The sequence below is a fragment of the Poecilia reticulata genome, linkage group LG9 (genome assembly GCF_000633615.1).
Source record: "Poecilia reticulata strain Guanapo linkage group LG9, Guppy_female_1.0+MT, whole genome shotgun sequence".
NCBI classification, from domain to species: Eukaryota; Metazoa; Chordata; class Actinopteri; order Cyprinodontiformes; family Poeciliidae; genus Poecilia; species Poecilia reticulata.
Window position 1 is genome coordinate 16471186 of NC_024339.1, and position 17839 is coordinate 16489024.

At 40.1% G+C, this 17839-nt stretch overlaps 1 protein-coding gene across 7 annotated transcripts in view; it reads left to right on the plus strand.

The window, feature by feature from the left end:
• Positions 1-17839, plus strand: part of dmxl1 (Dmx like 1) — a 66870-nt gene that overhangs the window by 22832 nt on the left and 26199 nt on the right. For all 7 annotated transcript variants that reach the window (XM_008418252.2, XM_008418251.2, XM_008418246.2 and 4 more), the window contains exons 21-33: positions 488-621; positions 825-1011; positions 1118-1228; positions 1990-2159; positions 3307-3404; positions 3512-3677; positions 9244-9372; positions 9515-9653; positions 12760-13535; positions 13867-13965; positions 14286-14453; positions 16674-16865; positions 17525-17601. In XM_008418252.2, coding sequence (XP_008416474.1) covers positions 488-621; positions 825-1011; positions 1118-1228; positions 1990-2159; positions 3307-3404; positions 3512-3677; positions 9244-9372; positions 9515-9653; positions 12760-13535; positions 13867-13965; positions 14286-14453; positions 16674-16865; positions 17525-17601 — 2446 coding nt within the window. The remainder of the gene's footprint in view (positions 1-487; positions 622-824; positions 1012-1117; positions 1229-1989; positions 2160-3306; positions 3405-3511; positions 3678-9243; positions 9373-9514; positions 9654-12759; positions 13536-13866; positions 13966-14285; positions 14454-16673; positions 16866-17524; positions 17602-17839) is intronic.

Genomic DNA, 17839 nt, shown 5'->3' on the forward strand with positions numbered 1-17839 from the left:
TATGACTGGAATTTTTTTCAGCATTAATCCAACGTTTTTGTTGAATTCTGACCTGCTGATTTGATACTATGTTCAAATCAGCATCTTCAGTTGACAACATATTGAACTAACAATTTCTAATTAAGCAAACTTTGTGAGATGGATAAAAAATGTAAATGATTTGCTATTTTTTTCTAACTAAAACACTTCGTAAATCCATCTGGATTCATGTCAAAAGTGATGATATTTATATCACTGTTTGGGACCAGACATCTATCACTAGGCTAAAAATGGGTATCATTGTTGGCTAAACTCCCTTACTGTGTGAGATACAAAGAAAGGCACCCTCTTCTTATTCAGTAGCATTCTGTTATGTCCTTTCTCATGTTTAAAACAAAAAGAATACAAGCTGTCTCCTTTTTCAGCAGTATTACAGAATATTGTTTCAGGCTTTCTGTGCTCTGCTTGTCTTGTCTGTTTCAGTTCAGTTAATGTGTTGCTTTTGCAGAGAAAGGAGGCAGTATGAGCGGTGATAGCGGACATGGCTCCAGTCAGACTGATGCCTATGATGAGCTCTTTCATACACACAACACTCTGGATCTGGATCCTCTGGACAACGAACAGGAAGAACCTGGGAATAAGGTTAACTGCTTCTTTGAACTTGTTCCGTGGACAAAGCAACCGTTTGGGCTTTTTTGGTTTTCAAAGTCATTGTTGAGATGAGCTAATGTTCTATTAAATACATTCTTGTCTCCTCTGTCTGGACAAATTCTTCAAGTTGATCTAAATGCGTCTTAAAACTTTAGACGGTACCCATCGTCTCTTGTTTTGCTCCATATTTGTAGGTTATAGACCTTTCCCAGTACAGTCCGACATACTTTGGACCAGAGCATGCTCAGGTTCTATCCAGCCACCTCCTCCACTCCAGTTTGCCTGGATTAACCCGAATGGAGCAGATGTCCCTCATGGCGCTGGCCGACACAATCGCCACGACAAGCACAGACCTCAAGGATAACCAGGATAAGAGCAAAGGTAGACCAGATATGTAACATTCAAATGACTTGGGCAAATACGTTTACGACTCGCAGCAGAATGTGGTCATATTTGGAGGCAGAACAGTTTTTAATAAATATTGCAGGTGGAGAAACACTGGATGAGTGTGGGTTGAAGTTTTTGCTGGCTGTCAGACTCCATACCTTCCTCCTAACATCGCTGCCTCCTGTCCATCGAGCCCAGCTGCTGCGGCAAGGTACAGTGGTGTTGTATGTATAGATGCTCCGTCCAAGGCTTTCTGGGACTGATATAATCCTGCATATTTGAAATTAAATATCTGCCACCCTGGTCATTTTTGTTGAACATGGTTTCCTCATCATTTGGTGTTAAAATAGCAATTGGACATAACTTACACCACTCTGAATGTTTCCACCAGAAAACACCCATTTTTAATTTTCTTATTACCACTAAAATATCTGACACTGCTGAACTGAATTATTGAAGTAGCAGTTCTAAGATATATATACAGTTTTTGATGAAGCAGTTTATCTGAAAAATCTGTTCATACACAACTTAAAAAGTTGTGTATGAACACACATACACAGTGGTGTAGCAGTGGTGTTTTCTATAATATTTGGGGTTGTTGGCATGTTATAATTAGTATGGTAAGTTTCTACCTTGTTGTTTGTCTTTCCGCTTGTTTAATCTGGACTTCGTTCAGAGCAATAACTCCCTTAAGCAAGAAAGAGAATGAAATGATAGTCTCAATTGTGATCACTTGACTGTAGTTCTCTTTAGGAGAAGTGAACAAGCTACTGTCTATTCATCACTCTAAACTACTGCAGCAATGTTTCCTTTGAGACATCTAAAATGCTTCCTTTACGCTCTCCACATGTTATCTGTTAGAGGAAATCCTTGTCACTTTTGCTAAAGCAGCCTCTTATTTTACAATTTTGGTCTACATTGTTGGAAGTTTAATTACAAAACTAGTTTTCTGGCTTTCTTTTCTGTCTGTAGGCCTTTCAACGTGTCAGTATGCCTGGGCCTTCCACTCTGAAGCTGAGGAGGAGCTCCTGAACATGCTGCCCGCCCTGCAGAAGGGAGAGCCCACCTGGGCCGAGCTCCGAGCCATGGGTGTGGGCTGGTGGCTGCGCAGCACCAACAAGCTGCGCAGGTGTATAGAGAAGGTAAAAACGGACCATCATGTAATTCAGTTATGATGAGCAATAGTCTACTAAAGGAAAAAAATCTGAACTAACATAAGAGAACTACTTCAACATGCTGCCACCAAGAGTGCAGGTCAAGAAAACTATTATTGATATTTTTGCTTAAACCCAATGTATCTAAATTAATTAGAAGGTTTAGTTAAATAATAGTTTTCAACCTGCTAGAATAATTGTTGTTTTTATTCTTCAAATAAAAATTTGATGAAAGCAGCAGTTTTTAAACCAAAACATTAAACAAATGTATCTGGCATCCTCTCATAAAATAAAGTTGACTGTTTTGTATACTCATACTTGTGCTGATTGAGTTGTCCACGTTTTTGTTGGTTTTATAAAATCTTGCGGTTTTGCTGCTGTAAATCTCCCGTTCCACCATAACTCAAAAGTGATCAACTCGACTGAGACAAAGTGACTAACGAAGGCCAATTGAAAACGGTAAATTCATCTCGGCTCCCCCCACAGGGTGCAAAGAAAATATCCCCCATACCTCAACACCTCCAACCAGAACAGTTGATACATTGAGGAATTTGTTTTTGTTGCAGCTGAAATCCAGACTCTTCAGACCAGGCAACATTTTTCCAATCTGCTATTGTCCAATTTTGATGAACCTGAGTTCCCCTGCAGTTTTCTGTTCTTAGCTGACAGTTTGATCTTTTGCTGTTTTATGCCGTTTTCTACAAGATTTGAAATGCTGTGCGTCCAAATACGGATGGATGTAACAAATGTGTTCTTGAGGAGTTGTTGCCTGTCGGTCATCTCAAACCAGTCTGTCAGGTTTCCTCTGATATTGATTAGATGTTTTTCATCCACACAGCTGTTACTCACTAAATATTTCCTCATTTTTGGACCATTCTGCGTTAAAAATCTCAGATCAGCAGTTGATGAAATACCCAGACCAGCTAGTCTGGCAACCTTGTCACATTTAATGTTAGTTAAGTCCCCCCCCCCGTTTGGTGCTCATTCTACCTTTAAGTGAGTCACAATGATCATATCTAGATGTGTAGAAGGATTATCTGCTTGACTGTTTGAGTTAAACCTTTAAATAGTTGCACCTAAAAAAAGTGGCCAGAGTGTATTTCTCCAAATCATATGCTCCTCCTTGTTTTTCCAGGTTGCCAAGGCTTCGTTTCAGAGAAACAATGATCCTCTGGATGCTGCTATATTTTACCTCGCAATGAAAAAGAAGGCAGTGGTTTGGGGACTGTACAGGTAGGCGCGTCTGATATGATGTGGCACATTGTTCCTATACAAGCTTAGTTGTGTCAAGCTGCTAAGGATTGGTGACGTTGATGTTCTTTAAATGTTTTTCTCTCCAGGTCTCAGAAGAATACAAAAATGACAGAGTTTTTCCACAACAACTTCAGCGAGGACAGGTGGAGGAAAGCTGCATTGAAGAACGCCTTCTCTCTGTTGGGAAAGCAGCGGTTCCAGCATTCTGCCGCCTTCTTTCTGCTGGCTGGCTCCCTTAAGGATGCCGTGGAGGCAAGTGGAAAAAAAAACATATGACAATGTGCTTATAAGAAGGTTTTGTTGTTTCAGCTACACTGCCTGTTCACAACCCAATTAGATGGCTGGTTTTAATAAGTAAATGCTGAATCGGTTTTTCAGTATCATTATCCACCCATTCTTATGTTTCTGCATCAGTTATTCAGTGTTTCCCATCCAGCCATCCCTATCCTTTTTGATTTTGTCCTTCTATCAGTTTGTCTGATAGTCTGTCATTTCATAAACACTCCCGCTCACCTATCTGTCCATCAGTCTTTCAGTCCTCTGTTTGACCATCCATCAATTTCTATTTTACACTCTGGTTTCTGTAGGTTCCATTTTAGAAGCATCAGTGGAAATATCTGCAGTCACTGCGTTGGAAAACCTTTTATTTATGAAAAAAAGAAACGGATTGAGAAATCTGGAAACTGTAGTCTGGAAAAGTTGTTTAATATTGGCAGTTGTTAATTGGAGCCTGCCATAGCAATGCATAGGAAGAAGCAACTCAGTCACTGTCGGTCATTGCAGTGACTGAAGTCACAGTCACTGCAATGACCGTCAGTCATTGCAGTGACTAACATGCATTGCAAGTCGGTCACTGCCTCCATGCATTGCATGGCAGGCACCTATTGTTCTACACCCAATAGAATGTCTCTGTATTATTATAGTTTATTCATTTTTCTTCCGTCACCGTTAATGCGGCCGTACCGCTGTGTGCACCCCCACAAAAGTGGTATCAAAACGTTCAGCTTGATCCTGAGAAGGGAGATATTATTTTTAGTGGGATTCTGAGTTAAAATGATGACATAAATTGATAAAAACGAGAAAAATCGAGGCTGAGTGTCTCACAGAATCGGTAATCTTTCTCTCTGAAACACACACACACAGCACAGTGGATTTCTGACTCCAACACTCTTTTAACTCCCCGTCACAGGCACAAATATCGCCCTATTGGTCTAAAAGTCGGTCATGACATAGATACGCATACCTGCTCCCGTAAAATGTTTTCAAAATTTTGCTAGAGCTTATGGTTTTTTTGTCAGGGTCCTTGAGACCGACACTGGGTGTCTCCCAAGAATAGAAACTCCGTCTCCAGCATACTGTCTGACAGAGAGAGCCAGCCCAGGCGCAGATAATTAATTACCATAGCAACCAGGCCCTGAGAGAGGCAGTGAGTAGTCTCACAAACAGGCGCAGTGACAGGTCTCACAATGCATTGTGGGAAGAATACACATTTCCTGTGACTATTCATATTTTGCTTACATAAAATGATTTCTCTGAATTGTTGAGTGTGAATTAAAATCCTTAGTATGAAGGTTGAAAAATTTCGAGACATAACCAATTACCCACTGACTTTATTATTTTTTTTCTATTTCGGACCGTGAGTAAGAACCACATATGAGAAGCTTATAGTCGTCAGTCTCGGACTGAATTTTATTGGGCATCAGGTTTAGCAATTATGCTGTTGTAGTGAACCGGGTCAGCCATAACACTATGGTGGTGGACCAGGCAAAAGCTTCGGTTGTTGCACTATGGTGATGAACCTTATCAGCATGCAAGTATTGCACATGTGCTCCTGGGAAGTCCAACTGCAATATATAGCTAGAAAGCTGGGTCTGAAGTGACGGGCAAACTTTTGCACTTTTTCTGTCAACTTTAAACATTTTTAACCCCAAAACAGGACGGGTCACTGGATGGATGAACCTAGCGCCCAACTACCAGGCTTGTGAAGTTTTCTAGGGGAAATCCTGAATTTATAATTTTTCAGAATTGGGGCCTGCCATAGAAATGCATGGGCAGGCACCTATTGTTCTACACCTCAAAATAACTGCCGCTTCCTAGTACCGTTAATGCGGCTCGTACCACTGCATGCCCCCTTCACAATATATACATCAAAACGTGCGGATCGATCTCGTGAGGGGAGCAATTGCTTTTGTTGGCATTTCGAGTAACTGTGGTGACATAATTAACACAAAATGAGCCAAATTCAACCCAAAACAAAAGTCTGACACAAAACAGTGCGACTCAAAATAGACGTGGACTTTTGTCCACGTCTATTTTACCCCTCTGAGCTGCTCTTTAGAACTACAGACATGGTGCAACACTCCGTTACTAGTCCTTTTCCTTTTGTGTATTATTTACCGTTGTCATGGCAACTGAACTAACGGGTGCTGGGAGGAAAAAGAGCGACGGCGGTTCTAGTTAGCTGGAGGTATAAACCTACTGTACAGGAACTGAATTGCGATCTTTTTATATGTACAGATTGCTTAATGCACAGTCAGTTATCAGCTTTGAAATAAAATGGTTCTGGAAATTGTTGGAAAGTATTATTGACATGTTTAGATTGTTTTTTTTTTCTTTACATGAGTCAAATCTGTTTAGCTATATTGTCTTTCTGTGAAAATGTTGGTTACAGGAAAAAAAAAACATTATTTTTATGCAGTAGCAGATGGGAGTTATTCTGAGACTTAAGTGTGTGACATAAGCTGTACCTTTGTATTAAAGGATCTAAAACTGTTTATTACAGGAATAAGTATATTGTCTAGAATGACAAAGAAAATAACGTGGACACAATGATTATTTTGAGATAGATCAGATATGGTGCTGTTTGGAAATGTTAACTATTTAACCAGAACAGATTCCAGGAGGATTAGTGAAGCACAGATTTGTTTCTGCCTCATCACTCCTACCTGTTCYAGACTTTTTACAGGAAAATCAGCATCTGTTACACCGACACCAGCCCTGATGTGTGTAACACATGCTACAATCTTTAAAATGTTTTCTGGAGATGTTGGCATCAGGGCTGCTGCTATAAACTCATTGCATCTCTGAATAATGCTGTTTATGTTGTATCATCTAGTGGTGAAAAAAGCAACACAAAATTGTTTATTTGTTGCTTTAAGATAGGGGTCCCCAAACTACGGCCCGCCTCCACATTTGGTCCGGCCCCCTGAACAATACCAGAGAGCATTCAGATTTTTTTTCATTACCGTGTTTTCCGGACTATAAACCGTTTATATGTGGATTTTTTTATTCAACCACCAGGGGGCTCTTTAGCAGGAAGTGAATCATTGGAAGTCTCGGTTACTTGCGCGCCAACACTGAGCCCACAAGCAGCAAAATGAGTAAGAAACAGATCAGATGTCTTTGGAAAGTTTCTTTGCAAAGGGGAAAAGGCCCAGAAAAGAGACAGGATAATAGATTTATCCCGGACCGGTAGGTGAGTCCCACATTACAAGCCGCTCTGCGTAACATGCGGCCGGCTGATAATGAGAGAATGAAGCTTTAAGCTGCTTCACCACTTGGAGACCAAGCAGGCTGTGGATATAAGCAACACTTCGGGTGTCATTGTCTCTCATCACTCCCAGATGGGACCGTCTCGTTGCAGAGAAACGAGCTCAGGGCTCCCGTTAGTCAGTATCATGAGTTAAAATTTCCAAGAAAGTAAAATGTTCATTTTTGTGGCGCTTCTGTTATTTTGAAGGGATATATAAACGTTACCATAGCGAACAGAGTGAGAGCGTTTGGGCAGTGGTCTAGAGGAGAGGAGTGAGTTTTAAGACTGGTTTAGACGGAAAGATTTAAGAATTGTTGGCGGATTCTCCAAACCTTTGTGATCACAGAGCTGATAAAAGTCCTACAGGTTCGATCGGTTCGTGTGTCCAAGGCAGGAGCAACACGAACCGATTCCAGTCACGAACATCCCGATTCCAGAGGATAATCCAGTAAAACCCCCAACATAGCGGGAATTTAGAATAACCAAACACGGATGACGATGTAGAAGCAATAGTGATAGTTTGTGGAGTCATTCTAAGAWATAAAAGACGTAACAAAAAGAAAAGGCGGTGGATGAAAGACAACGGGAGCAGCCGCTCTATTTGCTGCACTATGATTTGGAGGTGAATATCTTTTTTCATAGTTAACATTTTTAACTGAATAAACATAATAATGACCTTTTAGATTTAATGATGAACATTTCCACATATCTCCGATATCCACTGGACTCAGTTGCGCGATATGTCAGCTGTTTGGGATTCCCCTCTGTTCTTACGTCACCGCGCTTTCTGATTGGCTACCTGTCACATTCAGTAGGTCGTATTTTCGTTCCAAGTCAGGGAAAACCCCACAGGTTGCGATAAAAACTCCAAGACAATCCAAATTGGGCAGAAGCCTTATCTGACTGTTCATCCCCTCTCCCGCTCTCCCGGGCCGCATCAAAATTTCCAAGTCTTGACGGTCCGCGGTAATAAAAAGGTTGGGGAGCACTGATTTAGCACATGCTAGTTGCAGACACGAAGGATCAGCACTTTTACTGTTACAGTTACCGTTCGGAAACTAATCAGTTCTGTTAAATCTAATCTTGGCAACTTTCAACCCTAATAAATGTGATATTCAATTGATCTGTTATGACTCAGATTTTGGGTGTCCGCCCCCCTCTGCTGCTGCTGCATCATTGTGGAAAACCTGGAGCGGCAGAGATATCCGCGGCTTATATGTGTATGTTTGCTGGTTAAAAAAAAAAAAAACAAAAAAACTTTGGGGTTGTGGCTTATAGTCCAGTGCTGCTCATAGTTCGGAAAATACGGACTATAATCCTTCCTGGATTTTTTCTGTGAAGAACCCAGAGGGGGTTATTTGATTGTGCTTTCTGGAAAACAATAATTTTTTACATTTAGGCACTCCTGCAATCGTCACACTTTTTCTGTTACAAACTGACTCTGGCCCCCCACCAGAGAAGGGCAAAGTTATGTGGCCCTCACAGGAAAAAGTTTGGGGACCACTGCTTTAAGATGTCCTTGAGACCGACACTGGGTGTCTCCCAAGTATAGAAACTCTGTCTCCAACATACTGTCTAACAGAGAGAGCCAGCCCAGGTGCAGATAATTAATTACCATAGCAACCAGGCCCAGAGAGGGGCAGTGAGTAGTCTCACAAATGGGTGCAGAGAGATGGAATATATGCACCATATTCATGACATGCTTTGATTAAAGTAATTTATCCTTGGTGCAATTCCAGTACTAAAAAATTTACTTTACACCACTTGAGTCTCTACCCTGAGAATACTAGGCTGATTCAGTGCCTTCAAATAATTTTAATGTTCCTGTAGAAGATTTATAACTTTTAAAGGTTACAGGAACCTACAAGTTAACTTATAAGGACTGTTCCTTATAAGTTATAAGGACTGTTCCTTATGAGTTATAAGGACTGTTCCTTATAAGTTATGTGCTGAGTTGACATGGGCCATCATGATTATTTAGGCTTTTACTTATCAAGGTTATTCCTGCTCATATGGTCCCTTAAGCAATGAGTCACATTGTTACATCTGCATGAGTAACCACTACCTCTCTAAGCATTTTATGGTAATGAGCTTCACACAGGCGAAAGGCTATCATTGACTTTGCTCATTTTCCCTGGCTGGGAGGTTGTCTCATTGAAATGCATCTCACCATAAATCAGTTCTGAGCAACCAAAATGTTTTCCTCCTAGGACATTTTACTTTTTTACATGAGTAGGAAACAAATAGTATATATAATTGACTGAATGATTCATTTGCTCCTTTTAGGTGTGTTTAGAGAAAATGCAGGACTTGCAACTGGCCTTGGTGATCTCTAGATTGTATGAATCAGAGTTTGAGATATCTTCTACTTATAAAAAGATCCTCCAGAGACATGTTTTGGGCCAAGACAAACAGGTAAGCAGTTTGTATAAATTCATGTAAAAGACACACAAAGTAGTATTATTATTTTCTTTAAACATGCAATATTTTATGATGCCACCCATCTCGTTTTGATATGTCAACTTCTGTAGCCATAGTCATTTCCTGTGTCTTTCAGATTCCAGTCCATCCAGATCCGTTCCTGCGAAGCATAGCTTTCTGGGTCCTGGAAGATTACAGCAGAGCACTGGACACACTGATTGAGCAGCCTGCAAACTGCAAAAGCTCTGGACCCTCTCAGAACAAATGTGACGGTGGTATGTATAGTGTCGCTCTGAGGTCGTCTTTTTAAAAAAAAAAAATTTCCTACCTAAAACAGACTTTATTAATGATGAAATTTGTTTATATGGAATTAACTTGATCACCTTAAGCCTTTAAGTTGACCTTTTATTCTATAAAGGAAATACTTGTTTTCTTTCCACATAAACATTTATGTAGTTAGCTTTAAGGTAAGGTAAAAATACCCACATCCAAACCCAAGTACTGAGTCTCAGTTGAGGCTTTATTCAATATATAACGGCTGTTGTAGATCATGATGCCTGTGGTAAGTTTATTTTCTATAATTTTATGCAGGCTGCACTTGTAACAGTGCAACTTCATCACTATATTTTTACAGTTGGAGCTTATTTTGCGTCTATGGCTGTCTAAAACCGTATCGCAGGCACAATATTTTACTGATCAAAATTGTTTTTGTAATTTTCAGTGATTTTCATGGTGATGGAGAGACTGTATTGGCTATTGCAGCTACCATTCTGTCAGCGTCATTTGACCCGTTTCTCTTTACACCTGTCCCCTGTAATGACAAAATTTATTTCTGCAGAATTAACTTTATCGCATTTACGTTTACCTTTTACTCTATAGAGGGAATGCTTGGTGCTTTTCTCCATAAACGTACGTATTGGTAGTGCTGAGGTAACGCTGACCATTTCCAAACTTCACCTGTCCTCCGTAAACTGAAACACAAATTCATCTCTTTGTTCAAAGTTTGGGGAGTTTTTTCTGAAAGTTTTGTGTGCACATAATCAGCTGAAGCCAAACTTGGTCATAAAAATTTTAGCCTAACACTTCAGACAACTGCTGTGGATGAAAATATTGTCCACAGGAGAAAAACACGAGTTAAAGTTTGTATCTGCATATGTCAAATCGAACAAATTTTTATAAGCATTACCTTCCTCTAGATCTTCATGTTGAAACAGAGTCTCTGGTGAGTGAGTTGAATACTGTGCAATACTGATGCTGATGAAATGTTGTTTATTTCACACCACTTTAAAGCTACTGAGTTTTAATTAATTTTAATGAGGTATTGGGCTGGGACTTCTGCAGCTGAATATCCAAACCAGTCCTGACTGGGACAGCCCTACATTCATTGCACCACACAAGAGTTGAAGATACAGTTTTCTTTATTTTGTAATGTTTGGCTTTTAACATTAAAATGTTTTCTGAAATAAGCTAATTATGCTAGCGGTAATCCAGGAACTGTAAAAGTATTTTTAGTCTGAGCATGCAGCAGGTATATGTCAGAATCTGCTAAATGAGCATGATTACGAAGACGAGCTCTGCCGTGAAAAATCTGAACTCCTCCTTTAGCAATAGATGAAGACCTGAACTCGGTGTGAACCTTTTCTATGACTTGAAAGCCAAACCAGTCCCAGATTAAACCTCCCTATGCTAACGTGTTTTCCATAAATGATGTTCTCAAACCACAGCTGGTATGCTTACAGAAAACATAACACTGGCTCCTGCAAATTTAAAAAATACTCTGGCTCTTTAAACTTAGATGCTCTCCCTCTATCTCTGAATTTTTCAATATTTATGTGGATAAGAAAATTTGACTCCTCACCTTCCTGCCCTTAAGGCATTTCTTTCTCTTCTAGCTCTTTTTTTTATATTTCAGTAACGTGGGGGGGTGCGCGTTTCTCGATTGATTTTTACCCAGAAAGCACATGGGCAAAAACCGTTAGTGAAACGGTCACTGGGACTGACTAGTATATATTCCATTGAGGGAAAGTAACTTTAACATATGAATTCCTCATATGTTAACATAAAGGCTTGTTTTGAAGTATAAGTTGCTACTTACAGGCATTGCTTCGAAGAATTCGACCTGGAATGCGGCGTTCATAACAAACGCGTGTGTTCATCTGCTCTACCGCTAGCAAACATAAAAGTCAAGCAGTTCCCTAAAACTCCAACAGATGGCAGCCATGCAAAACAAAACACCCACAGTTTACAGGACACACTTCCTGCTAAAGAGCCCCCGGGTGGTTGAAGAAAAATCCACATATAAACCAGAAAATGCAATATATGAAAAAAAATCTGAATGCTCTCTGGTATTGTTCAGGGGGCCGGACAAAATGTGGAGGCGGGCCACTGTTCTAAAGCCTCACATCCCTTAAACTTTAGGTTTTGTCGGTGTGTTTTTATTTGGAATTTATTCAAAACACCAACTCAATGCAAAATGTAATTTTAAAGTTGAGGCAAAAAATATGACATGCATTTGCACTTTTTACTGATGCCCCTAAACAAAATTGTTATAGGTTATAAAATACCACAAAGATTGGCGACTAACATTAATCAGAGAAGAGACTATTGGTAATCTTTAAAAAAAATCCAATGCTCAACAGGACGATTAAGTCCACTGCATAAATCTGGCCTTTATGACGGAGTGGAAATGAGAAAAGCATTTTTTGAAAGAAAAACCACAAGAGGTATAGTTTGTCTCAAAACATGCAGAAAACATGGTAAATATTTCAAAGAAGGTTCATTATTAGGCCTCTTCAGAGCTGTGTTACTTTCTGAGGAATTAATTCAACCATCACACACTTGAAACCTGCAAGACTTTAGCTGGACACCCATGGTCTAGATCAGGGGTGGGCAACTCCAGGCCTTGAGGGCCGGACTCCTTCAACTTTTAGATGTGATTCAAGTGTGTTGAATCCAACAGCTGGTGAAAAAAGTTCACAAGCACTCTTAGGGAGACATCCAAGAGTTGCAGGACACCAGCCCTTGAGGACCAGGATTGCCCACCCCTGGTCTAGATGAAAGCATATTAATTTGCTGGAATGGCCCAGTCGAAGTCTAAGCTGCAACCGAAATGAGAATCTGTGGCATGATGTTCACAGATGCTCTCAGTCCAGTTTGAGCTGAATATTTGTCAAAGATGAATGGCTTGAGACGTGCAAAGAAAAAATAGAAAATCTGATTTGAATACATCGAAGTTTGATGACGTAACATGATGAAACATAAATAAAAATTGAAGAGTTTAAATGCTTAAACAGGGTGATGTAAACAGCTTGTATTTCTGGGGTCTGTAGGACTTCTGGATTTAGATTTGACAGTTTCTTTGTCCCTTTCCATCTGTTCCAGGTTCCTCAACCATGTCTGCAAGTAACCCTGAGGTTTTCAACTTTTACATCTACCTCCGCACACACCCGCTGCTCCTTCGCCGCCATTTCAGCTCTTCAGACAAAACTAAAGTTGCTCTGACCACTGAAGTCCGCAGGGCGGACTCCATCAGCCTGGATGAGAGGAGACTCTTCTTCACGACTGCATACGCACACCTCCACGCCGGATGTCCCATGTTAGCACTTGAAGTCCTTTCCAAAATGCCCAAAGTTCATAAGCACTCCAAAGTTTCCCATCACGGAGTAAAAGACATTCCGCATGAACTGAGCGTCGGGAGCAGGAATGGGCCGGCATCGGAACCCGACTGGTCTCCGCCGGACCTGAACGGCTACCATTCGGATGGAAACAGCAACAGCAGGTCCGACTCGGTCTTGAGTTTTGATTGGAGCCAGCCATCGATGGCGCTACCAGATGAGCCCCTGGATCTGAAGTGGGACAGCGACAAAGACGAAGAGGACGAAGATGAAGAGAACGTTCTGGAAAACGATAAAAAAGCAGACAACGGCGTGTTTCAGGACCGACAGGACTCCATGGTGACTATCGCAGAAACTGTAAAAAGCGAGGAAAGCGAAGACGGCGATGACTTCATTGTTCCATCTGAAGACATCTTTTTGGCCCACCTTAAGTTCACTGCTTGCTTGAAGATCATGAGCAATGAGCTCCGGACTCTGTCGACGGGATACGAACTGGACGGAGGGAAGCTGCGGTATCAGCTCTGTCAGTGGCTGGAGAGAGAGGTACAAACGCACACTTCCACATTCCTCCAAAAAGTTGGAGCGTTCCTCTGCATTGTGGAAATAACCTATTGTAAATTTAAATTCACCGAGTAAAACTTGGAAGTTGCATAACTCCCACTCATTTCTTCTTCTGTTTGTGTCATTGTTTCAGCGTTTTCTCTGTCAGTTCATATAAACATCACTTTGGTTGAAACACCACTGTTTTTCTCTCATGCGAACAGTTTGATGTTTTGGTAAAATGCTTTGCTCTGTCTGTCATGCATAAATGATAAACTCACTCCTGATGAGTTGAATTTGAGAATAAATTTCTTATTTTTCTTTTGCCCCCCAGGTTGTGTCTCACCAGCATGTTTGCAGCTATAAGCCTTGCTTACCAGAACGGTCCGTCTCGGGTGATGGCCCCGTTTCTGGCCTGGTGGAGGAGGAACAGGTGGGTGTTGATTGCTGGCTCCTTGCGGTGATATTAAATGAAGACAACTGCTCCGTCTATTTACTGACATGATTTTCTGGTTCTTTTTTTTTTCCAACTATTGATTGTTTTTACCGCAGCAAGCTTGTGCAAGTCACACAATCACATAAAAAATCAATAGTTGGTTATATCCCAAGGAACAAATCGCCTTACTTTGTTTATAAACATGTTTTTCTCTAATTCAGTTTGAAAAATTGCAAATATAGACATAGTGACATGTTGCATATACAGAGTGCCAAATAATTTCTTCTAAAAACTACTAAAGCAAAGATGTTTTTCAGCCTGGCAGCCCCCGCAGTGACAGCCAGAAGAGCAGGAGGCTCTGGCTCCAGAGCAACCAGCCGTTACTGAGGATGTTTTTGAGCTACTGCAGCTTGCACGGCTCCCATGGTGGAGGACTGGCTTCTGTACGCATGGAGCTCATATTACTGCTTCAGGAGTCTCATCAGGTAAATAAAAGATGCACAGATGCAAACCAACAGGCTGCTACTGGGCAGGGTTTGGCAGTGTTTTGAATAGTAGCTGCAGCTCTTCCAACAAACTTTTTTTTTTTTTGGGTGAATGTGCTTTTTATATTCTTTATTATTTTTTTTTTTTTTTTCAGTTTTATTTTCTTGGTAGATACCAGGCATTTGCTTTTTTGATTTCAACAATGCTGATTACGCCTCAGTATTTTTTCGCAATTTACAGTATTATAAATGTGGGAGTTTCTGCAACTCCATAATCAATTTTAGCCTTACTGTGAAGGAGAAAACACCATCAGCGTTTTCATCAACTTACCGGTTGTATTAGAAGACAGAATTCATGGAGTTTTCTGTACAGAGAGCTGCAACATGCTAATTGTAGAGTTCACATCCTGCCAAAACTGCAGTAAATCTAGATTTAAATAAATTGTAATTTTAATACCAAATATTGCATCCAAAAATTTAATAAGAATGTTCCCATCTTATTTGATCATACAGTGTGCCAAATTAATGTCATTTTCAACTGTTTAAATTTAACATTGGCACTATTTAATTTTCCATTTTATTTCCAATCTTATTTTTTCTCATTTTTTCATACCCTTTACTTAATATTTAACTTTTTTTCTTAGCACTACTGTTTGTTTTTTGCCTTTTCTCCCCTCCTGTTTTTTTCCTTTCTCAATCTACAGATATTTTTCTTCCTCTTTTCTTTTTCCTTCTGACTCGTTGCACAGTAAAAGTGTAAAGTAAAAGAGGGGAAGTGGAGGTGGGCAGGAATCCAGAGTCGGCTTTTCTCATAAGAGAAATGTGAAAGGTTGTTGCAATAACACCCCTCAGCCAAGAAAGTGTCTGTTATTGTTACTAGATGTTGACTGTCACTCACAAGTCTAATCACATAGACAGTAAGTCAAACTAGGTTAAACACTGACAACTTGTCTGGTGAATATGACATAATCAAAACTTTTAAAGTCAAATTTTCTTTCCGCATTTTTCTAAATAATAAACGGAATAGCAAATGTTTAAACTGACCTGATTAGCTCTTGTAGGCATTTGTTTAACTGCTTCTACAGTTTGTTTGTCACCCCACAGCTGATTACACATCTTTGCTAACTAATGAGCAGATTAGAACTGATGTATTTTTAAAACACATTTACGAAGCTGTCTAAAAATAGTGAATTGTTTTGACCATTTTTCCATAATTTAGACACACATTTGTACCTATTTACTACATCCTGTTGAGGTGATTGTTTGTACACCTCCAGCAATGAGCTGACAGGATGTGCTGTGAGTGTCCAAACACCTGCTGCTTTAAGACTAACGAATAAAACGCGGGGTGGGTAGTAAACAACCCAATGAGGCAACATGGGATCTGTGTTGTAGCACAGTCGATGGGCGCAGGGAGTCCTCCTTGCTCTTCTGCTTTGATTTTGAAATAAAATACATTTCTGCTCCCCCAGCTTGGGTCCCTTAGTTGTCAAATTTCCTCGTTGTTGAGGAAATGTTCATGTTCCTCCTTTTGTGTTTACTTCAAACGGTGTGAAGAGTTCCTGTTAAGTAGGTTAGTGAGAACTGAGTGTGATTCATCAAGGGTGAAGAAAATGAGTCTTCCTGGTATTTTTATACGCAGAAAGTCATGTTTAGAAATGTAGTACACACCAGAATCACACACCTCTCTACTGCCAATGTTTTCTTCTTTTCTCTTTAACTGTCAATCACACACACATAGACAGATACTTGTGGAAATTATGTGTGACATTTCCAGGAGTTGGCTCATCTTGACTTGATTTACTTCATTGCTGAGGAAATGCTGCTGTTTTGAATGTTTAAAGATGTTGCCCACAGTTTTTTGTTCTTTTTGTGAGAGTTTCTTATGTATAGTCTTCTATCAAATTTCTAAATTTTTTAGAAGAATTTAAATTACTTTAGTTAGACCTTGCGCTGCCTGAAGCCATTTGTCCTATACCTTCCACTTCACAATTATTTTCTACTTCATGTTGATCTGAAAGTTTCATTAGAATACACTTTAAATAAATTTGTGGTTGAAAAGTTCAAGCGGTATGGACAAGAGCTACATGTCGTGCAGAGGACACGGTAGACAATTATGTCCCTTTGGACACAGTGGTTTCCTGATTGTAGTCTGCTTTATGATAAATGTGCACACATTGTTCACGAAGGCACTTTTGGATGCATTCCCTCTGTCTGCAGGACGACTCCCTGAAGTCTGCGGTGGCAGTGAATTCCCAGCCTACCTCTATCCCACTGCTCACGGCCTGTACGGTCAGTGTAAAGACAGTGGTGGCCAACCCCATCGTCCATCTGAACAATCTGACCCACGACATCCTGCATACCATCAATGCACTCGACTCTCCTCCACATCCGGATGTCGTTAACAACGAGGTATGGCAGTTTATTCTTCCTCATTCAGTACTGTGCCACTGAAGGAGCCTTTTGAATGTGAAAACTGAAGAAAACTAATTTGCACTGGTGTCTCTAAATGGCTGAAAACAGCTGGTCCATTTGTAAATTAAAGGACAAAACTACAAGGGGTGCGCAGATTGCAGTTTTCTGATTACCAATCTCTAAAGAGCCTGACCTACTGATTCTGATTGTAGCCAATACCATTTTTTTTGTCTGGAATATTGCTAAATATAGCAAGAAAGTGGCTGAGTTGGCAACAGTGGGGTGACTATTAACTGCAGACATGGTGGGCCGGTCTGTCAGTCAAACCTCTCTTACTGCAGAGCAGAAAAGATGGTGGCAGATTTAAAAAAAAAATATATATATATATATATATATATATACACATTTGCCAAAGTGGATTAGATCAAGGGATAAGATGCTTCACATGCAACTATCAGCCAATCACAGATCTTCCAAAATTAAGGAAATTGGCGCCGGTACAACGGTGCAGCCCTAAAGCCAACGTTTAATTGAAGTAACATTTGCATTGTTACTATTCCGCTTTGTTTTTCAATAAATATATTTTTAATTCAAAACAAAATATTTACCTGAACAGAAAAAAACATTTACCCTTCTGCATCTTCCCCCCTTTTCAGATCTATGTGATGCATACCTTGGCTGCTTCCTTGTCTGCATGCATTTATCAATGTCTTTGTGACGGACACAAATACAGGTGAGTGTGGCAGAATGTATTTTATTATAATCCGTAACTCTGTATGTAAGGAGCCTATTTAATGTATTTTAGTCGAATGTGAAAAGGCAACTTCTATGATCACATTACATATATATACACTTTCTTGAATTTTGCAGTGGTTTAGCATCAGCTATAATTGACTTCACCTGTTTTAAAGTGTATATATAAAATTATTACAGGTTTTGTAGAGAAGTAAATCTGTGAAGGATGATGTGAT